Here is a 24400-nt window from a genome sequence, read left to right as displayed (position 1 = left end):
CCATATTAATGCCCATGATTTTGTAATGAGATGTTCGACGAGCAGGTGTCCACATACTTTTGGTCATGTAGTGTATATCCTACATATACAACTACATCCAGCATGGCAGATTGTGAAAGCTTTAAACAATATAATTATATATGGTATATTTACTCGCCAGGACGACCGTATTTCCCCCATCAGATTTGGTTAAGGAATTAGATAAGGAAGGGGGAATGGCCTAAAAAGGGATGACCTGTTGTGCTCTAGCCAACAGACTTGGCTGTAGTGCACAGAAAAAGACTTGTTTTAATTCCAGCGTAGTAATCTCTGGCTAGAGTCTTTGGCTCCAGTCATGTTGTCTGTTGATGGTCTGCCACAGGCTTTTATTCAACACCCCTTAATGTGACCCTCTTAAGCAATACAGCAAACACAGATTCCATACATGAGTTGGTGACCGGGACATTTGTGCTTTCATATTCACTAATCAAATGATACAGGTTTTGTCCCAAATAGCACCCTATTCCCTATAGTGCACTACTTTTGACCAGGACCCATAGTGACTATGTAGGGATTAGGGTGCCATTTGGGACACAACCCATTGATAAGTCTTCTGTCACGTTGTTATTGCACATACTGTACTGCTATACTATACTCTTGTGTCTACAATTGATAATACAATGGGCATCTCAGAAATCCATTTTCCCTGCTGATTTGTTTTTAGCAAACATAGCAAACATGCCCTAGCAACTACCACCCTAAAATATACTTTACCTGTTACTACATCATGACTACATAAACGCAGCACATCTACTTTGAGCAGTGGCGTCATGAACAGAAATAGGCTGTGTGTGTGTGCCAAATGCCACCCTATTTCCTACATAGTGCACTTTTTATGGGCCCTGGTCAAAAGTAGTGCACTATAAAGGGAACAGGGTGTCATTGGGGACACAGCCAGTGTTACTGAACAAAAGAAAAAGCCTATTAGAAACCATTGAAATCCCATATGGACTGAGATGCATATCTGAATCAGCCATCTTGTCCAAGGGGAGATAGAGATATGAACACCAGACTGTAATCAGTGGACAATGTGCAGTGCCTTTGTAGCGGCAGTGGCATCATTTCCTGACGACTCAGCAGCCCACGTTCTTCGGTCTGTCCCTCCGCCTCCCCCTGCTTCGGCAGAGGAGGAGGAGAAACATCGAGGGAAACCTCCTCCGTCTTCTCTTTGACTTCGTAATGACTCCTATGGATGGATCAGGTTCGGAGTCAGAGAGAGACAGGGGGAACGCTGCAGAATGGACCACTTGGGTCTAACCTAAAATGCCACTGGGCTGGCACCGTGAGGTCTAAATCAATCAATAGGTTTGTCATGGTGACTGGAGAGATCTACCAGGAAGGATGGAGCTGAGCTGGATAGGGACTGGGCGTAGATATACATATCCTAGAACAGACACTGGACGTACACATACTGTATATAACCTAGAACCCATCCCCCACTGAGCCCTCGCTGCCCTTCCGTGGTCTTCTGTCACTCGAAGCGCTCGTAGTTCCTCGTCTGTCGCACTCGAGGGACCATATCAACCAGCAGCCTGTGACAGGAAAGAGACATTCATATTAATGAAATCGCTAACATACACAGGCACACACACACAGGGACAGATGCAACCGCATTTCATTGCCAATATTATATTAGTGAAAACCATCGTTCCTTGTAGTGAAAGTTCAGAATGTGTTGAGTAACTGAATCTATCACGTCGGATGATTTGAGTACATTTATGTAACCACTGCAGCTGCTTCTGTTGATGCATTTGTTGATGCACCCTGTGGTGTCATGTTTGGATTTCTTTCTCCCCCGAGTCTCTTTCATGATTGGAATGCTCCCTGGGACAGAACACTGCCAAGCATCGTGAAAGGCTGCACTGCCAGTGTAGTGCAGTTTTCTTCAGCAGCGATGGAAAAGTTGGCGTAAGGGGGGGTTGTGGTAGTGGGAGTCTCCAATGGCGCCGTATGTGACCACATTTCTTTGAGGCCCTCCTCTTGGCCACAGAGACCAAATTTTGCTAATTTTCTGCAATTCTACACATTTTGCAATGGGGCGGAGAGAACATTTTACAGTTTTAAAGTTAGTTTCCTGCAATTCTACACGTTTTGTCAAAGGTCTGAGAGAAAAAAAATGTAAATTTTAAAGATAATTCCATGCAATTCTACACATTTTGACATGGCTTATGCTATCTGAGTGACTCAAACATAACAAAATCAATGGGTGCCCCATTCCATGACATGTTTGGAATTTTAGATTCTCCCTGACTGTCTGGTTTTTCATTTGGTGGTTGTTACTTCTCAAAGATGATCATATTTAAAAACACACGGACTATACTAAACATTAGGAACACCTTCCTAGTATTGAGTTGCATCCCGCCATTTTGCTCTCAGAACAGCCTCGGCTCGTTGGAGCATGGACTCTACAAGGGGTCGAAAGCGTTCCACAGGGATGCTGGCCCATGTTGACTCCAATGCTTCCCACAGTTGTGTCAAGTTGGCTGGATGTCCTTTGCGTGACGGAGCCTTCTTGAGACACGGGAGACTGTTGAGCCTGAAAAACCCAGCAGTGTTGCAGTTCTTGGGACAAACCTGTGCGCCTGGCACCTACTACCATACTCCGTTCAAAGGCACTTAGCTCTTTTGTCTTGCCCATTCACACTCTGAATGGCACAATCCATCTCTCAATTGTCTAATGGCTTAAAAATCCTTCTTTAACCTATCTTCTTCCCTTCGTCTACGCTGATTGGAGTGGATTTAACACGTGACATCAATAAGGGATCATAGTTTTCACCTGGATTCTATGTCATGGAAAGAGCAGGTGTTCTTAATGTTTTGTACACTCAGTGTATATAGTTCCATTATCTTTTTAAATACTTTATATCTGGTTTAAATCGTTTAAGTTTACACTGAAAACATTTTACCATTACGAAAAATGATTTTTTTAAATAAAATAAGATTCATTTTTCGTAGTGGCTGCCACGATTTAGAAGCGGCGGCCCGCCACTGCTAACTTAATATAGGGGAAACACTGATAGTGGGTATAACATGTTTTCCCCCTATCATTATGCATTGCCTAAAATAGTTTGTCACCTAAAATATTCCTGGACTACGGTGGATGAATCACAGGCTTGACCATAGGCCTGACTAACCTCGTAATCCACGATTAGTTGATGTTCATGAAATCCAATTTAAAATTCTTGTTTTATAAACCTTCATCTGGATTCATTTAATATGGGTCGGATGTCCATAATGAAGGCTATGAGGTGCCTTCTCCTGTAGAAATGAGTCAAACACTAAATGAATGAGTTTTGCTGTGTTTTCCGTCTGTATCTGAGATGCAAACAGGTTGTGGCACATTGACAGGGTTTTCCATACCCCATGCATGTACTCTCCTGTACCTATTTGTTTTTCCAGTTCTTCAGTTGAACAGTTATTAGTTTGCAAAGATAAAGATTATAAGGATATGTTTTTAGGTCACAAACATAATCTGTAATGATTCATCTATACATATAGCTATATATATCTATACATGCCCAGCAAAATTGTCACCTAAAAGTCTGGAGATAAGGCATGGTTTGACAAGAAGTACAGGAGAACGACGAGGAAGAAGCGAGACCTCTTCCGCCAGCTTAAGAAAAACAACACTGCTAACAACCATTTAAAATATGCCCAAGCAAGACACTACTCCTACAACCAGGCTGAGAAGCAGAGGCTAGAAGGAACAGCAACGTCAAACTCAGTAAGGAGCTTACTGATAAGACCATAACCAGTAGGAAATGGTGGAAGCACATCAACTCCCTGTCTAGAGGAGCTGCAAATTCCCTGGACAGACGCCCCCTACAATCTGCTGTTTGAATATGGAACTGCGTCACAGAAGACATTGTTGCTGAAATCACTGACACTGTCCTTCAAACGCCCAGCAGATGCCTATCTCCTAACTTACCCACGCGCCTTGTAGGATGGAGTCCTTGACCTGCAGTAAACCAATGATTATGTCAATTGGATGTTGTCTGGTATTGCTTTTGTTCACAATTGCACCCAATAAAAAAAAAAGCAAAAAAAGATGGGATAGCTCATTTAAGGTGGTTCAATACTGATGACGATTCTTAAGCCAGGATCATCCAAAACCGATATGGAAGCTGATATACCATTTCATCCTGACAGATACCGCCATAAACAGAGTTTTTCAAGAATATTTCATTATTGTTATTATAGATCACCAGTAGTGCTGTCAGGGGACATTTGAATCCCTCTCTTCCTCCAATGATAGCATATTAGCGTGATGCTTATGCAATGTTTGATATTTCCATAGTTTCTCTTTTAGTTTTCTACAGCTCATTAGTTTCTTCTCGGTCAATGTAAATATGCTCAAATGTGTTTTCCTGCATATATACAATAGTTAATACCTGAGCGACACCTGAAATCCCTGGCTCTGGCAGCGTGTCCGGCGTTTGAGCACCTGGACGCTGTCAGAGAAGATATCACTACGAGAGATCCTCTGTCTTGTCAGAAACGCAGTTCCAGTTTTGTCCTGCATGCTCCATCCACCGCGAGGTAGAGAGAGACTGAAACAGCCTGTGAAAATACTAGTGGGATCTATGGTGTGATTCACCACAGTCTACAGTACCTGGTTTCTGGTATTTTAATTGAAGTCTGCAGCTAGAGCTCATCTTTACCTTATATTTGGTAGTGGGGTACACTGTATCCGGCAGCATGTCAAACTCTATTTGGATTCATTACTTCTTCTACACCCAGATCATCACTGCCCAGAGAGCTCTCTTCGCCTGGGGTGAAGAGGAACATCAAAATCATCATCTACTGGGCCATATTTATCCACAGCGTGTTGTTCAGTTGGTTTGACTTCGCTGTTGAACTTTCAACTACAGTTTTTTTTCTCTCAAGATTTATCAGGAAAGACTAACAGCACTTATACTGTACGTCAACAAATGGCCCTGCTTCTGGTCCTCCAAATGTCTTGTTTTGAAAATAATTTAGATTTTTTTTTGAGTCTGTCTGATGGTTTGGTTGAGATGTGCTACGGTGCGCTACCTGGGAAGACACACGAAAAGCATGAAAGAGCGGCAGCACCTTCTCCTCTCCCCGACTGCAGTCAGATGAGGGTCACCATCACTGGGATCATGCAAGGAAAGCTCTATTTCTTTGCCGCGCTGTGGTTCTACATTCATTACTTCTGCGTGAATTTTTCCTCTACATACTTTGACATGACTATTATCTGGACAGTCGGGGGAAAAAAGGAGAATGAATTAGGTCAAAATCTATAAAATACCTATTTTTGGAAGCATGTTATTGACACTACAGGCAAAAAATAGTTTAGGAGCAGTTGCTAACTAACTGTAAATAATTGTAGCTAGCTAACTAACTTGACTTACTGTGGGGGAAACAATGAACTTTTTATATAGTTAGTTAGCACCAAAAGTGGCTCCACTAATGTTTACAAGCGTATTGACTGTTTTGGTGTAGGAATGTTGCTTTTGGCCCCACCTGGAAAACAATCTAAGCGAAACACTGGCCATGTTCGTTTTGCATCATTCCATTGGTCATAAAATGGTGAAATCTCCACCCACTGGTGCTGGAGCACCGGGCGATGTGAAACGTGCGCACCCACTGGTATGTACAATGGAAGTTTCTACTCCAAGGGCCTTCTGAATGGTTACAATTCAAATGACAATATTTCTGATACTTAAATAAGTGTGTTTCTCAGGGAACATAACTATGTACATGTGTGTAACAGTGATTGAATATTATGTTTCTTCTACATACAGATCTAGGTTTAGCTTCCCCTCCCTGAATCCTAACCTTAACCCTTAACGGGCATAACTGACCCAAGATCAGTGTTTAAAGGCAGCTTCCCCCTACACCAGGGGTACTCAACTCTTACCCTACCAGGTCCGGAGCCTGATGGTTTTCTGTTCTACCTGATAATTAATTGTACCCACCTGGTGTCCCTGGTCTAAATCAGTTCCTGATTAGAGGGGAACAATGACAACATGAAGTGGAACTGGCTTCGAGGTCCAGAGTTGAGCTTGAGTGCTCGACACAATGTTCCCACTCACTTGACTCCGTAGGCCAGGATGATGAGGCCTATCAGGACCCCTATGGACCCGTCCAGGTACCACACTTTGGGATCGTGCTTGAACACCTCAGCACTGATTAGGATGGAGAAGCCCATGACCCCGCCCACCAGGGAGTTGAAACCTGTAGATCGGACAAGACAGGTAGACAGACAGGTAGACAAACAGTTTAGTGAAGTGTATTATCCCACATAGGGAAATTCATTTGATTCCAACAAACTATATAGAAATAGCTTGAACATTAACAACAATAATGAACACATGTATGTACATATATTTCATGAAAATACATGTAGTCTGCCACAGTCTTTATCCAAAAGTCCATAAGACAGACAGACACGGACGAACAGAGAGACGACTTTGAATCCTCTTCTATTGTCTACATGGGTGGTCCCGTGTGGCTCAGTTGGTAGAGCATGGCGCTTGCAACGCCAGGGTTGTGGGTTCAATTCCCACGGGGGGACCAGGATGAATATGTATGAACTTTCCAATTTGTAAGTCGCTCTGGATAAGAGCGTCTGCTAAATGACTTAAATGTAAATGTCTCTCTCCTCATTCGATTCCTACTTTATAAGAGCCCACTTACTGGCTCCTCTGCACCTCAAAAACACACCGACTGACAAGGACCTCTGCCAGTCTTTTACATACTGTACGTTTGATATGACCAGACTGGGCACGTCAATTACCTCCGTAAAGAATATCATCTATGGTGCTGTATTCCTAGGGGCAATCTGCAGTTCAAACAACAACAAAGGGACACCCCGCCACTGTTATGGTAAGCAGCTGCGAGGACTGACCATCCATGAGATCAAAATTACACTGAGGCTATACAGTGTTTGTTTACAGTGACATTGTTGAAAAACAAGGGAGCAAAACAAGCTTATATTTTGTGTTCTCGTGCAGTGTGACAGTTGAACTGCTTATGAAGCATTTATAAGTTATATTCTTCAAGAATCAATATATATATCAGTATATATCATTCATTTAGAAGTCCAAATATGTATGTAGCAATCACAAATTGCCCCTTGGAAGGCTTGTTTAATGACACGCAGCGAGAGGAAAATCTGGTGGGTAATTAACTACTATTCTGCTAGCTGTCACATACAATTTAATGAACCTCACACACACACACTTTAATGAGCGAGTGTCTCCATCCAAAGCTGACCTTTCAAACTGGTTTGACGCCAGCCTGTCTGCCACAAATCTCTTATTGAAACGAAAAGGGGACATTTTAAGAGCTCAGGAGCTACGGAGTTGTCCATAAAGACTCCTAAGTAGTGAACAATTTTCTCAAGTGTAGAAGGAAATCGATGTACGGCCCAGTACCTGAGGATACCGGGCGATTCTACTGTCTGTGTGGGTACGAATCCCAGCACTTACCGGCTCTAAAAATATGGGAAGAGAGTGCTTATCCATGTTCTTACAAAATTACAGATACAAGTGAAGTGATACAAGTGAAGCATTCATATGGATCCATCTGAAATGACACACTATTCCCTATATTTTACATTTGAATTATTATTGTTGGACATAAAATACTGTTAAAACACAAAAAAGCAAAACAAAAAAGCAAATCAGCTCCAAGTGATTTTAATTTTGTTCCAAAGTATTCCCACCCATAATATAAATCTATTTATGATTGTATACAAATGTAAGCAATGTTTGAAATTATTATGTTTTAGTTATATCTGTTTGTGCTTCTTGTGGTCAATTTGCAGTCTTCAAATTATTTGTAATTATACTGAACAAAAATATAAACGCAACATGTAAAGTGTTGGTCCCATGTTTCATGAGCTGAAATACAAGATCCCAGAAATGTTCCATACGCACAAAAAGCTTATTTCTCTAAAATGTTGTGCACAAATTTGTTTACATCCCTGTTAGTGAGCATTTCTCCTTTGCCAAGATAATCCATCCACCTGACAGGTGTGGCATATCGAGAAGCTGATTAAACAGCATGATCATCACACAGGTGCACCTTGTGCTGGGGACAATAAAAGGCCACTCTAAAATGTGCAGTTTTGTCACACAACACAATATCCACCAGAGCTGTTGCCAGAGAATTTCATGTTAATTTCTCTAAATAAGCTGCCTCCAACGTCATTTTGGACAATTTGGCAATACGTCCAACCAGCCTCACAACCACAGACCATGTGTAACCACGCCAGCCCAGGACATCCACATCTGGCTTCTTAACCTGCAGGATCGTCTGAGACCAGCCACCTTGACAGCTGATGAAACTGAGGAGTATTTCTGTCTGTAATAAAACCCTCTTGTGGGTGAAAATGCATTCTGATTGGCCAACCCCTGGCTGCGCCCCTGCCCAGTCATAAGAAATCCATAGATTAGGGCCTAATTAATGTATTTCATTTGACTGATTTCCTTATATGAACTGTAATTCAGTAAAATCGTTGAAATTGTTGAAAGTTGCGTTTATCAAATCAAATCAAACTATTGGTCACATACACATATTTAGCAGATGATATTGCGGGTGTAGCGAAATGCTTGTGTTCCTAGCTCCAACACTGCAGTAGTATCTAACAATTCACAACAATAAAAACAAATCTAAAAGAATAGAATACAGTATATACATATGAAACGAGTAAAGCAGGTTGTAAACATTATTAAAGTGACTAGTGTTCCATTATTAAAGCGACCAGTGATTCTATGTTTATGTATATAGGGCAGCAGCCTCTAAGGAGCAGGGTTGAGTAACCGGGTGGTAGCCGGCTAGTGATGGCTATATATGGCCTTGAGATAGAAGCTGTTTTTCCGTCTCTCGGTCCCTGCTCTGATGCACCTGTACTGACCTCGCCTTCTGGATGATAGCGGGGTGAACAGGCAGTGGTTCGGGTGGTTGTTGTTCTTGATTATCTTTTTGGCCTTCCTGTGACATCGGGTGCTGTAGGTGTCCTGGAGGGCAGGCAGTGTGCCCCCGGTTGGGCTGACTGCACCACCCTCTGGAGAGCCCTGCGGTTGCGGGGCGGTGATACAGCCCGACAGGATGCTCTCAATTGTGCATGTGTAAAAGTTTGTGAGGGTCTTAGGGGCCAAGACAAATTTATTCAGCCTTATTCAGCCACAAACAGTGTGGGTGGACCATTTCAGATTGTCAGTGATGTGTACGCCGAGGAACTTGAAGCTTTTCACCTTCTCCACTGCGGTCCTGTTGATGTGGATAAGGGGGTGCTCCCTCTGCTGTTTCCTGAAGTCCATGATCAGCTCCTTCATTTTGTTGACGTTGAGGGAGAGGTTATTTTCCTGGCACCACTCCACCAGGGCACTCACCTTCTCCCTGTAGGCTGTCACGTCATTGTTTGTAATCAGGCCTACTACTGTTGTGTCGTCTCCAAACAAACTTAGGGAGGAGGCTTCTGATGTTAACATTCATGAAACCAAGGCTTTTACGGTTACAGAAGTCAACAAATGATAGCGCCTGGGGAATAGAGAGAGTGGAACTGAGGGCTACAGGGCCTGGGTTAACCTCTACATCACCAGAGGAACAGAGGAGGATAAGGGTACGGCTAAAGGCTATAAGAACTGGTTGTCTAGTGCATTGGGGACAGAGAATAAAATGAGCAGATTTCTGTGCGTGGTAGAATAGATTCAAGGCATAATGTACAGACAAGGGCATGGTACGATGTGAATACAGTGTAGGTAAACCTATGTGTTGCGTGACGATGAGAGAGGTTTCGTCTCTGAAGGCATCAATTAACGTAGATGAGGTCTCCGCATGTGTGTGGGGTAGGAAGAAGGCATTTTGAGCGGGACTGAGGCCTCTACAGTGAAGGCATATTGACATTAAAGAGAGGCATAAAGCAATCACAGGTGTTGATCAGGAGAGCTAAGAGAACAACGTGTAAATGGCGATGAATGGGCAGAGCGGGTCAGTTAGGTACATACAGGACCTGAGTTCGAGGCTGGGGCCGACAGGTAAACAAAATGAGGTACCGTGTTATTGAAACAGTCCAGGGAGAGTAGCAATAGGTGAGTCCGAGTGCTGTTCGGTAGTCACAACTTCGCTGGGCGAGCAGGGGACACAGCGTTCAGAAAAAGCTAGCGGGCCGGGCTAGTAGATGGTTCAGCGGCGATATCGTAACAGAATAGCCTGTTGAGACCACATCGGGCCATCACGTCGGCAGTCCAGTCATGATGGATCGGTGGGGCTCCGTGTCAACAATAAAGGGTCCAGGCCAATTGGCAAAGTAGGTATTGTAGCCCTATAATTAGCTGGTATATGGGTCTAGCTCGGGGCTAGCTCAAGGCTAGCTGGTGCTTGCTTCCGGACAGAGGCGTTAGCTAACAGTAGCCACTCGTTTGCAGCTAGCTAGCTGCGATGATCAGAAGTAATGATCCAGTGTAATGATCCAGAGAGGCAGGAATCCGATGATATGGTAGAGAGAAGCAGTCCGATATGCTCTGGGTTGATATCGCGCTGTGCAAGACTGGCAGGTGTTGTCCGAGCTAAGGCTGGCTGATGCCGGGGGGGAAAAGGCGAGGACCGCTAGCCGTGGCTTAGAAAGACTAGTAGCTAGTTAGCTGGCTAGCTCCTGATGGAAGTTCCAGTTATAAGCAATAGAAATAGCAGATCCGTACCACATTGGGTGAGGCGGGTTACAGGAAAGTATATTTAGTTCGTATATAGAAAGTGAGATTAAGATATATACGAATAAGACCGGCTATTTGCAAGGGATAAGACACGGGATAAGACAAACGACAGATATACACGTCCTACTGAGCTGCCATCTTGGATTTGGATGAAACTTGTTGATAGAACTTCGGTAGCCTTTTCCTCAAATATGCTTTGTTAAAACCCCCAGCTACAATAAATGCGGCCTCAGGATATGTGGCTTCCAGTTTTTTACAAAGTCCAGTGTAGTTCCTTGAGGGTTGTCGTGGTATCGGCTTGAGGGTGAATATACACGGCTGTGACTATAACCGAAGACAATTCTCTGGAGAGGCAATACGGTCTGCATTAGATTGTGAGATTTTCTAGGTCAGGTGAACAAAAGGACTTGAGTTTCTGTACATTATCACAATCACATCATGAGTGGTTAATCATGAAACATACACCGCCGCCTTTCTTCTTCCCGGAGAGTTCTTTATTCCTGTCTGCGTGATGTACTGAGAACAAAGCTGGTTGTATGGACGGGGACAGTGTATCCGGAGAGAGCCATGATTCCGTGAAACAGAGTATGTTACAGTCCCTGTTGTCTCTCTGAAAGGAGATCCTCGCCCTGAGCTCGTCCACCTTATTGTCCAGAGACCGAACATTAGCGAGTAATGGTGTGCACGCCTCCTGAGTAGGACTAGAAGTCCACTCTGAATACCTCTTCTCCGCCGGCGGCGGAGGATACGAACAAAGGATCCAACTCGGGAAAGTCGTATTCATGGTCGTTATGCTGGTGAGTTACTGCCGCTCTGATATCCAAAAGTTATTTCCGGCTGTATGTAATAACACAAAAAATGTTCTGGGCTAATAATGTAAGAAATAACACCAAAAAAAAACGAAATACTGCAAAGTTGCTCAGGAGCTAGAAGCAGAGCTACCATGTCTGTCGGCGCCATCTTCTTCAGTATATGTTTCGGCCCCCTGACCATCTGCTCAAGAAAAGAAATCGGCCCGCGGCTAAATCTAGTTGATGGTCACTGCCCTATATAGTGCACTAAGTAGTTCCCAATATATTCCACAGATTTCATGATGGTGTTTTTAAGCCAATCACCTTCCATCTTCGTGCACTATGGAAATAGGGCGCCATTTCAGACACAGCCATAGCCTCCTATACACCATACCTTTTCCCCTTTCTCAATGATTCCCTATGGAGTTTTTCACCCTCGTGCTCCACCCTTCCCCCAATTCTCTAACTGGCCTGAACTCAAGTGGGAGTGGCCTAGATCAGGCAGAAGTATGCGTTGCTACAGATCAAGGATCACCTTCTCCTCCTCCCAATCCAAGTTGGAAAAATTAAAGAAACTGACCCAAGATCAGTGTCTTGGAGCAACTACACACCGAGTTAGGTACCTACCGTCTGTGATGAGGGCTCTGCTGGTGAGCACCCTGCCCAGCATGAACTTGAACACGGCCAGAATGATACACATCACGCCACTGACGATGGACACACTGAAGAGGAAGTCATCCTGATAGAGAGAGAGCAGTAGAGGAGAGAGGAGGAGAGGGAGGATTGAGAGAGAGAGGTGATGAAGAGGGAAAGAGATAGAAAGAAAAAAGAGAGAGAGAGCGAGAGAGAGATGGAGAGAGAGAGAGTGGGTAAGTGTTGCAGAGTGCCTCCGCTGTAGAATTAATATTGCACTATGGCCTTGAAGGCATGAAAACCTGCATTTCTGCACGGTTAACAACCTCATCAGTCCCATTAAATCCCCCAGTGAAAGAATGCACCACTTTCACCAATCTGCTTGCTCTGCCCTCATATTTAGCCTCACATTGAAGTGTTTTACCATTTTCTTTTCAGTACAACCATAAACAGTTTCATTTAGGAGTTTCATTGAAAAATGTCAACAACTACAAAATTAGGTTGCCAAGCAAAAACCTGATATAAAACTAATTTATAAGAATGCTGTAAGTACAGGAACTGTCTGCTCAGTGGGAAATTAATATCCAACTAGTCAGTGACAACTGTGTGGAGTTTGGAGTTTGTGACAGCAACAATGTAAGCTTATTACAGTATTATCCCACTTTGTCCTGGGATTTCCTATGATCTTCTATGTAGAAGAACCCCTTACCTTCTAACGACTTGTGTGGCCTGTTTCGCCAAAGCAAAACAGATGACATGTGCATGTTCGTGAGAGTCTCAGTTTTTCATATATGGGTCATAATAGTTTGTAGGTCAAACCAGACGTTTTTGTTAGAAGAACCGTTTTCGGGATCCGCCCGTGTCTCACATACAACGCTCTAGCTCAGCCTCCGTTCTAGCTCAGCCCACGTTCTAGCTCAGCCCACGTTCTAGCTCAGCCCACGTTCTAGCTCAGCCTCCGTTCTAGCTCAGCCCCCGTTCTAGCTCAGCCCCCGTACTAGCTCAGCCCCCGTTCTAGCTCAGCCCCCGTTCTAGCTCAGCCTCCGTTCAAGCTCAGCCCCCTGTTCTAGCTCAGCCCCCGTTCTAGCTCAGCCCCCGTTCAACTCAGCCTTCGTTCTAGCTCAGCCTTTGTTCTAGCTCAGCCTCCGTTCAAGCTCAGCCCCCGTTCTAGCTCAGCCCCCGTTCTAGCTCAGCCCCCGTTACGTTCTAGCTCAGGCCCCGTTCTAGCTCAGCCCTCGTTAATCACACACTTATGGTTGGTATCATGATGCAGAAGAAATAGACCAATCAAATGCAACAACCCAGCAGTCTGTAGCTCAAACACACAATGTTTACAAGGGGTTAGAAGCCCTAATACCTGCCAGCAGGATGGTGGGACTCAAAGTGTTTTAAACAGGCAACGAAGAACAGCCAGAGATAGACTACAATTAAGTAGAAGGACAGTGAAACCTGTAAGCCCAGTAAACACATGGTATATTCCTGAGTCACAGTTTGTTATATATTACTGAGATGTTAGTGCAGGGGCGCAACATTCACTATGGACGGGGAAGGTCATGACCCCCTCACGTTCTAAAATTCCTTTCCTAGTTTTATCAATGCACTGTGATAAAAGAAGAAGGACCAGTGTTCTTTAGGACTATGCAGATGACTCGGAGCAGTCGGGCTGTGTGAAAGCAAAATGAAAGACTGGCTTTAGGACCGTGGGAGTTGCTGTCAGTGTATGTGTTGCACTCTTTTGGTGGCAGAGAGCTAGCCAAGGGTTAGCTAGCTAGCACACTAGCTATTATTTTTGTCTCACTCACACTGGACCAGAATCAATCAAGATAAAACCAGTGGCCAAGCAAATAAAGACTGATATTCCGACTTTTTTTTCACCGCAATGTGAGTCTGTATAGCCATGTATTGATCTGTCAGTTTCCCTAGCTAATTCATTTCAACTTTTTGTTCTCACACTGACACTAAAATACTGTAATATGCAGGAAATTAGCTTTAGATTAAAATTATTTGTGTTTGTCCGCCTCCACTTCTAAAACCATTGTTGCAACCCTGAGTGATTATACGTAGTTAGCTATAAGTATAGTATACAAGGTCTATAAAGTTTACATGAGATATACTAAAACATGCCATTGTTTTCTATGGGGATTTTTTAAATCATGAATTGAATCATTTCACTTCCTGAATTTACAGAATTGAGAACTGAATTGACCCCAATCCTAATATGCTGCACAGTGCGCACCATTTCAAATCTCTTTTATGGGAAGTCTTCAAAAATTCCTAGTCTGGTCCCAGATCTATTTGATCTTCTATGGCCGTAGAAGCTAGCTATACAGCACAAAGAGACCTGGAATCAGGCTAGGGAAGACCTGCTCCCCCAATGACTTCTTCTGACACTCCTTTTAATATTGAAAATTCTTAGCACTGAGGTGCTTGGGTTGAACGAAGCACATGGCATTTAAAAGCCCTCTGAGGAGATGAGATGGGAGATGGCTAAGCAGAGATCAGGGCTGTATGGAGGAGGGTGAGTCACTCTCTCTCTCTCTCTCTCGCTCTAATTCACAGGCTGCGTCGCAAATGGCACCCTTTTACACATCTAGTGCACTACTTTTGACCAGGGTCCATATGGCTCTGGTCAAAAGTAGTGCACTATGTAGTAGGGAATAGAGGGTTGTTTGGAATGCAGCCAGAGAGACACACTCAACATTCAAACACAGTGCCTGACATTTACAGTTGACAGTCCAGGTTTTTCTGTGAGGAATCGAATTCACATCTCATAAGCTGCATCTCAATTTTCTACCCTTCTCCTGAAGATTTGTCTTACAATGGTAAATCTATCCAGCTAATACAGAAGGTGTGTCCAATCCCATGTAGACGGTGTCTCCTCTTAAACTGAATTTGAATACACCTGTTTCGGAACAACTCAGGCCCTATTCTCACTGCGAGATATGAAGGAGAGTCTGAGGAGCGGGGTGGCGAACCAGAATTCTACTTTTCATTTCACATTACATACTTGCCTTACCTTCAAATTGACTGTAAATATCACAGTAGCCACTAGCCAGTAACCACAAACTAATCAACAACGACAGACATTTTTTTCCTAAAACATATTAGCTACACTGTTGAATAATGCAACCAAACCATATTACACTCTTCAATTCATAAACATGCGCAGACAATTAAAAGGTTTATTTTCTCGTCTGTAGGCTACTGTACATTACATTTAACTTCAAAAAGCACAGAGTTGCTAATAGCATGTCTTCATCAAGTAGCGATAGCATATCAAAAATGAACGATTAACCCTCTCATACGAATTTAAAAGCACAGTAGGGCCTACCTTTCAACATTACAACAAACCAGGCTTAATATTATGCAAATCATTACACGTGTAAAAGCAACTTGCAACTGAAAACATGGGTTTAAGTGAATTCACTGCAACAAGCCGTTTTATATGGAAGCCCATACCAGCAACCAAAAAAATTGAATGAAATAAAATGCCTCTTGATTTGTCAACATGCACAACGTCAGCGCTTCCGTCTGACTGTAGTCTACTGATAATAACCACAGCTACAGCAAGCCTAGAGGAGCCTATGCGCTCTGATCCCATCTGGGCCGGGCCTTGGGGAAACATAACGTCATGTTTTTATAGCCTTAAATAGGCCCATTTATTTGTGTTCTGGGAAAATGTGAATGTGATCAACTTTGGTTTATATTCGAACTTTGGGTGGCTCGGCTAACTAGGCCTTTTTAATAAAAAATGATTGACTGGAATGAATCAATCAAAACAATAGTGATGACATACTGTGTGAGTATCTTTTTAACTACAAATATAAAGGCCTACACTATGTAACCCTGCCTACAGCGAGCTCGAACCCGTTACCTTTATTGTCCAATCGCAGTTGTTGTCTCTTTGTCTGTGTAAAGGGTTTTAATGTTTTCATCAAAGGATTTAAGAAACAAACTTTCAAACAAAAGGAAACTTCTTGGCAGGGGAAAAAATCATTTGAATAAATGTGGGTTTTGACACTCTTACAGTATGTAGGTGTTATAACCAGCCATAAAATAACACAATATATGCCACAACAGGTATAAATGTGTCATGATAGTGTTTTGACCCTATTATGACAGGTTATGTCAAGTTATGTCAGCTGTTAAGACATATTATGACATGGTTATGACAGTGTCATAACGTGGCACTGGGTGTCAAGTATAGTGTTACCGATTTTTTAACTATTTCATACCCTACAAATATTAGTAAAACACTATACATTTCAGCTGTTTCAAAAACATTGCTCTGCTATTACCATTTATACCGTAGGAGTGTTGGCTCAACAAAACAATTCGGTTTACACTGCCCTGCTTCAAGGGCAGGCGGCAGGTAGCCTAGTGGTTAGAGCGTTGGACTAGTAACCGAAAGGTTGCAAGATCAAATCCCCGAGCTGACAAGGTAAAAATCTGTCATTCTGCCCCTGAACAAGGCAGTTAACCCACTGTTCCTAGGCCGTCATTGAAAATAGGCATTTCTTCTTAACTGACTTGCCTAGTTAAACAAAGGTAAAATATACCTAAACTAATTTCACACATAATAAGTGTTAGCCTATAGACAAGATTACACTGACAATAATATGATGAGTGACAATATTAGGCCTATCTGTAACGCTCGTCTTCCTCCTCGTCTGAGGCTGAGCATGGATCGAACCAATATGCAGCGTGGTTTGAATACATACTTGTTTTAGTAAAGAAAGACGAACACAAAAAAACACTTGATAAACTACAAAACAATAAACGACGTTAACAGACCTGAACTTGTGAACATATAACATGAACGCACGAACAGGAAGGAACACACGAATGAAATGAACGAAACGAACGAAAACAGTCCCGTGTGGCACAAACACTGACACAGGAACAATCACCCACAAACAAACAGTGAGAACAGCCTACCTTAATATGGTTCTCAATCAGAGGAAACGTAAAACACCTGCCCCTGATTGAGAACCATATCAGGCTAATTGAAAATGAACCCAACATAGAAACACATAACATAGAATGCCCACCCAGCTCACGTCCTGACCAACTAAACAAAGACAAAACAAAGGAAATAAGGTCAGGAACGTGACACTATCAGTTGTCAAATTGTACATGAAGAGATGGTGGCATCTTGTAAATGACAGAGTCGCATGCATGTAAAACAGTGTGATTTCTATATCTGAAAGAGCATATTCTGCAGTTTCTATGACATTGCTCTGGCCGCTAAGCAAAAACGAGTAACATAATAAACGTAAATGATTATGTTATTCTGTCGTCAATGGATGAATGGGCGAAAGAAACCAGACAGAAACTGATAAAGGTGCATGTGACTTCAGTTAAGTTTTGTTTAGCTGCCGATGTCGAAACCAAGTACTTGCTCAATGGCTTTCCATATCAGGGGAAAGACGAAACCAGGCCAGCGGGTGAGCGACTGTTTGAGCCTGTGGTTTTGAGACTCGTAGAGCCTTACACGAGCAAAGGCAGAAATGTGACCATGGACAACTTCTTCGCATCAATTTCCCTGGCAGACAAGTTGATTGCAAAGAAGACTAACCGGTGAACCAACAAGGCGGGAGCTTCCCCCCCCCCCCTTCTGCGCAAAACAACATACCAGCGGAGCTGTACTCCACATCAGTGATGGAGAGTGGTAAAGCAACACTGTTTGCATCCTCAGCACAATGCATTCCCACTGGATCTGGCATGTGAGCTTCCTGAGAACCACATCAACGGCAAAAGCAGAAGATACAGCCGCCAAGCAGGCCGCCAAGGGCACAATACAGTGTCTGATACAATCAACTGTTTTTATGTCTTGTCATGAATATATTTCCACTAATATTTCTTTATGTAGTTCATCCTTTACAATTGTTCATGCTTTTGTTCAGGAATGCAGGAAATGGCTGGTTATATTACTATTATTATCATCTTTTTTGTTTCTACTGGACTTTATTAATTTCTATAACTCTATTACTAATCGAATCTACAAATACAGCTGATCAAATGGATTCCACTGTAATGTTTTTATTGGAAGAGAAACGAAAATAGGATATAGGCCTACGTTTTATCTAGGACTTTGCAGAATTATTTTTTTTTTAAACATCCTTGACTCTATCTAAACAAATAACTATTGTTGTTATTTGTTTTATTTGATATATTTCCATTAATATTTCTTCATGCAATTAATCCTTTACAATAGTTTATGCACTATTTATCAAGCATTTATTTATCAAGCAGGTTTGCGCACCTTGCAGGTTAATATGCATACATATGCTGTAAGGCTCGCCAGGCATTGTTCTCAAGCGGGTACGTATACGCTAAAAGGCCAGCGGTTCTAGTGTTAAATGTGTTTCATGATAGGTGTGCCTCCAATAATTGGCCTCATTCCCTCGAGCCAAATCATAGGAAGTGGTTAAGAGATGCGATCAAGAGATGCTAGAACGAGGAGCTCCACCCTCTCTCTTTGCAAATTACGGGCCAAATATCCCCTCCCGAAATTCAAAAGCAGCTAACACCTATAAAATCGTGATTTGTCCAATTAACCAATGATGAAAAACCCAAACACCAGAAGTGCTTATGACATCAATGTCCTTAGGCTACCTTGTTTGCTTTCTATTATTAAAAACGGGCTCTTAGCTTCGACTTATTGCCTGGCAACAGAGTAATGCAGTTAGCTATTCTAGTAGTGTGAAGGCCACGGTTCTCTTTTCACACCTGAGCTCTGCCACATTCCTCCTGTCCACCAGGAAGAGAGAGACCACAACAGCGTGTTTCACTTCACAGATCTCTCTGTTTCTCTCTCTGTTTTCTATCGCTGTTTTCTCTCTCGCTTCCTTTTTTATCTATCTCTCTCATGCACCGACAGCAGCCAGATAAACACTTGTTTCTCTTCACAAATCTCTCTCTCTCTTTGTTTCTCTTTCTGCCTGAATGTCTCCCTCTCTCTCGCTTTGTCTCCCTCCCTCTCACCCTCACTCTCTTTCTGTGTGTGTTTCTATCCCTCTCTGAGCCTCTTCACACGTACTACACTTTTCGTAAAAATACCGTCGGCTACACATATTGCGCAAATGTAAACTTGCGTACTTGCTACGTCTCGACCGTTACCTCCGGAGGTAGCGCAAAACACTAGCCCGACAGTTACCTCCTTGAAGCAGGGCAGTAAACAGAATTGTCTCGTTGAGCCAACAGTCCTACAGTATACATGGTAATAAAACATTTTATCCTATTTGAGCCTTGTTTTACTTAGTTTTGACCTGAAATTGCAGTAACAGCCTGTTACATTTTGAATTTGTCGCAGCAGCTGCCGGCTGCACTGAGCCACGTAAAACTATGGAAGCCCATCCCCACCTCCAAAAACATGTCAAGTGTAGATCATTTGTAACATTGTGTGGTGATTTCAGAGATGGCACCACAGGTCCAAAAGTGGTGGGGAGGAAATTGTTTTTCCTGATCAGGTAGTAAGTACAATAGGCTAATCTAACCAAAGCCGGACCCTAGTTGTAGCGTATGACAAAATAATAAATCGGCTTTGATGGGACCAGATAATTGTTCTAATCAGGGCATTTCGGGTTTTTTAAAACTCCTGGAAAAACTCCTGGCCCTAGGGTGTAAGAAAACATTAAAACCCTTTACACAAAGAGACAACTGCGATTGGACAATAAAGGTAACAGGGTCGAGCTCGCTGTATGCAGGGTTACATAGTGTAGGCCTTTGTATTTGTAATTAAAAAGATACTCATACAGTATGTCACCACTATTGTGTTGATTCATTCCAGTCATATCTACATAGCTTAAGCTATAAAAACATGACGTTACGTTTCCCCTGGCACAGATTGGATCAGAGCGAATAGGCTTCTCTAGGCTAGTTGCATCTGTGGTTGTTATCAGTAGGCTACAGTTGATCCGAGTGAAGCAGACTAATTGTGCACATTGACAAATCATGAGGCTTTTTATTTAATTGTTTGGGTGGCGGGTATGAGCTTCCATATATAACACCTTGTCGCAGTGAATTCAATTATGCCACCGTTTTCAGCCGCAATTACCACATGTAATGATTTGCATGATATTGCTAAAAATTGAGCCTGGTTTGTTGTAATGTTGTAAGGTAGGCCTACTGTACTTTTATATTCGTATGAGGGGGTTAATCGTTCATTTTTGATAGGCTGAAGTTACTTGATGAAGACATGCGGTTATAGCAAGTCTGTGCTTTTGTCTTGACGCTAAAATGTAATGAGTGTAGCCTACAGACGAGAAAATAAACCCTTTGTCTGCACATACAGTGCCGTCAAAAAGTATTTGCCCCCTTTCTGACTTTCTCTATTTTTGCATATTTTTGATACTGAATGTTATCAGATCTTCAACAAAAACCCCAATATGGATGACACAGGTCTCATTATGCCTGGCAAAAACCAAACACTTCATTCCACAGTAAGAACCTTATACCAACGGTCAAACATGGTGGTGGTAGTGTGATGGTTTGGGGATGCTTTGCTGCCTCAGGACCTGGACAATTTGCCTAAGTAGAATGGACCATGAATTCTGCTATGTGTCAGAGAATTCTACAGGAGAATGTCAGGCCATCCATCTGTGAGCTGAAGCTGAAGCGCAGCTGGGTCATGCAGCAAGACGATGATCCAACACACAAGTCTACACGAACATGGATAAAAAGCAACACATTTGAAGTTTTGGAATGGCCTACTAAAAGTCCAGACATTATCCCAAATTAGATGTTGTGGCAGGACTTGAAACGAGCAGTTCATGCTTGAAAACCCACAAATGTGGCTGAGTTAAAGCAGTTCTGCATGGAAGAATGGGCCAAGCATTCCTCCACAGCAACGTGAGAGACTGATCAACAACTACAGGAAGTGTTTGGTTGCAGTCATTGCAGCTAAAGGTGGCACAACCAGTTATTGAGTGTATTTACTTTTTTGGGTGTTGTATAACTTTGCTTATGAAATAAATGAAATAAGTATGTAATTGTTGTGTTATTTGTTCACTCAGGCTCCCTATATATAATATTAGCTTTTGTTTGAAGATATGATAACATTCAGTATCAAAAATAGTCGAGAAAATTCAAAAGGGGGCAGCTCTGTACACGCTGGTTAATTGTTGCATTATTCAAGAGTGTAATATGGTTTGGTTGCATTATTTAATAGCGTAATATGTTTTAGAAGAAAAGTTACTGTTATTGTTGAACAGTTTGTGCTTACTGGCTAGTGGCTACTGTGATATTTACGGTCAATTTGAGGTGCGGACCAAGAATGTTGCGTTGCCAGCCACAACAAAAGGTAAGGCAAGTATGTCATGTGAAATGAAAAGTAGAATTCTCGTTCGCCACCCCGCTCCTCAGACTCTCCTTCATATCTCGTAGTGAGAATAGGGCCTCTCTCTCTGTCCCTCTCTCCATTCTGGAGGTGTTGTCTCTTCACACATTCCCACCTGAGAGTCTTGTAAATGGAATTCACACCCGATGTGACCAGTCTGGCGATGCGAGAATGGAACTATGTATTAGCTCTCGGAGTTTATACTAAGTCGTGTCCCAAATGGCACCATATTCCCTACAAAGTGCACTACTTTTGACCCCGGCCCATAGGGCTCTGGTCAAAAATAGTGCACTACGTTGGGAACATGGTGTCATTTGGCATTGGGGACGCCATAATGACACAATGCTCTAGTTGAAGAGACATCAGATAACCCAAGTACAACCAGTTGACAACTTCGAAGAGTGAAGAGACTACATATTTCTGTTGATTTAGACTGACTTACTATATGTTGCATTACAGTGAATCTTTATTCTATTGTCCATCCAACAACAACAACCATACAATAAGACTTTGTAAAGATTTGTAGATGTATTTGTGATGCCCCAGCAGTGAAATGTACAGTACACTGTCTGTACCCCCCCACTGCCTTGACAAATGACACCCAACACATGTGTCATGACATGAACAAGACACAAGCAAAGCTGTGCGACAAGAAAAACAAGTCACCAAACCGAGTTACACTCCTCTGTTTTTGACAAGCAATTTCAGAGCACCAACCAGATGTTCATTGGAATCCCTTTGCTGCAGTAAAACCTATTTGCCAAGGCTGCTGGCACTGCCAAGGTGGGTATTACAGTACCCAGAGCTGGCCTTAATGAACGCTCACATGCCCAGACATGTGGAGCAGAGCGGAGAGTAGGGCTGTGTCTCAAACGGCGCCCTATTCCCTACATAGTTTGAGTCTTTTCGTTGAGCCGGACCATATGGCTCCGTTCACCAAAAAGAGCTTTTCGTGTGGCTCCCATACAGCTTTTTTCAAAATAAATAAAGATAGATAGATAGATAGATAGATAGATAGATAGATAGATAGATAGATAGATAGATAGATAGATAGATAGATAGATAGATAGATAGATAGATAGATAGATAGATAGATAGATAGATAGATAGATAGATAGATAGATAGATAGATAGGCAGTGTAGCGCCCCTGGATTGAGAGTTATAGGTGCAGTTAAGGGTAAGTGCCTTTCTTAAGGGTACAACGGCAGGAGATGGCATCGTTTACCACTTCAGGCAGTAGCTTGGTAGCCAGGTCATGGATTGCCTTTCCCAGGATACACAGAGAGGACAGGATGAAGACCACCCCCAGGATCACACAGGCTCTGAAGAGAGAGAGAGGGGTGAGAGGGAGGAGGGAGTTAGGGGGGAAGCAAGAGAGAGGAAGGGAGCAGGGAGAGAGAGTGAGGGAGGTAGACAGAGGGGAAATGGAAGGAAAGAGAGTGAGAGAAAACAATGATTAATAATAGTCTGCTTTGAAAATAATTTATGTGAGGGATCATGTATTGTATTTTAAAACATTCCCAAATCATTGGCCACAGGGAGACCTTTCCATGACAAAGTAGACCTGTTGCAACTACCCATCATACAAGCTTAACGGAACTTAACACAATTGCAAACCGTCGCCACTATTTCTACAGCTTGTGGAAAGAGAAAAAGCATCCGTTAAATAAACAACCATTTTGCTTTTCTCCGGGGCTGATTCAGAGAGTTGAACACAGTCTCCGCGGATCAATTTGAGAAGAGATTTTCTTTAAACACTGTTTTATCCAATTAGGTAAGCCTGGCTGGGAGAAGCTCCAGAATCGGTCAACTGTTTCATCTGGGGTGGTCAGGCATGGTCGGGTTAGCTGTCTGTCTGCTCTCTCTCTCCCCTACTTAATCTACCAGTCTAGCGCAGACTTAGTTGCTATACACACCATACACATTATCACAAAGAGCCCATGAAAAGGCCAAAAACAAGAGAAAGTGTCGAAAGTAGACCGTGTATTATAGATATAACATACATGATGTTCAGACGAAAACATCATGGATGGCAACATGTGTGTCTGTGTGCGTGTGCGTGTTGATGCTCACAGCTGGCTCCCGCTCAGCAGCACCCAGTCCCCTGGGTCCGAACCGGAAGGTAGCTAGGCAACACAAAGTAGAGCGAGAGGAGAGGAGCCATGTAGGAATGATTTCAGTGGTGCAGCGGGAGAGACAGAGAGACCCAGAGCTCTGTGTGTGAGAGACCTCCTGGGGCTGTGTAAAGCTCAACAACAGAGACTCTCCCTCACAACACACCTGCCCAACCAACAGCTCAGCTGACTGAAACGTCCGTTTGATCTTCATTGGGCTATAAGCCTGCTGCTTAGAAAAGTCCCTTCTTTTGGACTCGTCGACTCAAGGCAATTGGCATCGAGCACATTTGCAAGTTTGATTTTCTTCAAACATTGCAAGACAGTCAATTTAGTTTCGCAAGATGCAAGGTTTTGACCGGACTTGGCAGAACTGTAGTTGACTAGACTGAGGACGCGCGCGCGTGCGTGCACACACACACACACACACACACACACACACACACACACACACACACACACACACACACACACACACACACACACACACACACACACACACACACACACACACACACACACACACACACACACACACACACACACACAGAGTCATCCAGTCTGTCTACCCTTTCTCTCCTGCTCCATGTGTCATGTCAGCAGGCGAATACAACAATATCCCTCCAATTACAGTGGGAAAAAAACTTGCTGTAAAATTCATGCTGCTCGCTCATTCGTCTACAGACCTGGTAATTTAATTGTCCGGTGGCCTAGTGCCTTACTCCTTCCTACAAGGCCTCTCCCCTGAGGGATCACACATACACGCGCACACACATTCACCCCCCACAACACACACC

The 24400-nt window shown here is 43.0% G+C and overlaps 1 protein-coding gene across 2 annotated transcripts in view; it reads right to left on the bottom strand.

Moving 5' to 3' along the window:
- Positions 1–33: 33 nt before the first annotated feature.
- The window catches only part of LOC120033587 (transmembrane protein 163), a 58359-nt gene continuing 33992 nt past the window's right edge, over positions 34–24400 (bottom strand). For both annotated transcript variants that reach the window (XM_038979999.1, XM_038980000.1), the window contains exons 5-8: positions 22715–22811; positions 12143–12254; positions 6099–6240; positions 34–1571 (exon numbers count right to left, since the gene is read on the bottom strand). In XM_038979999.1, coding sequence (XP_038835927.1) covers positions 1511–1571; positions 6099–6240; positions 12143–12254; positions 22715–22811 — 412 coding nt within the window. In that variant the 3' untranslated portion in view covers positions 34–1510. The remainder of the gene's footprint in view (positions 1572–6098; positions 6241–12142; positions 12255–22714; positions 22812–24400) is intronic.

The sequence above is a fragment of the Salvelinus namaycush genome, chromosome 40, assembly GCF_016432855.1.
Source record: "Salvelinus namaycush isolate Seneca chromosome 40, SaNama_1.0, whole genome shotgun sequence".
Lineage (NCBI taxonomy): Eukaryota > Metazoa > Chordata > Actinopteri > Salmoniformes > Salmonidae > Salvelinus > Salvelinus namaycush.
This window is presented reverse-complemented; position numbering and strand designations above follow the sequence as displayed.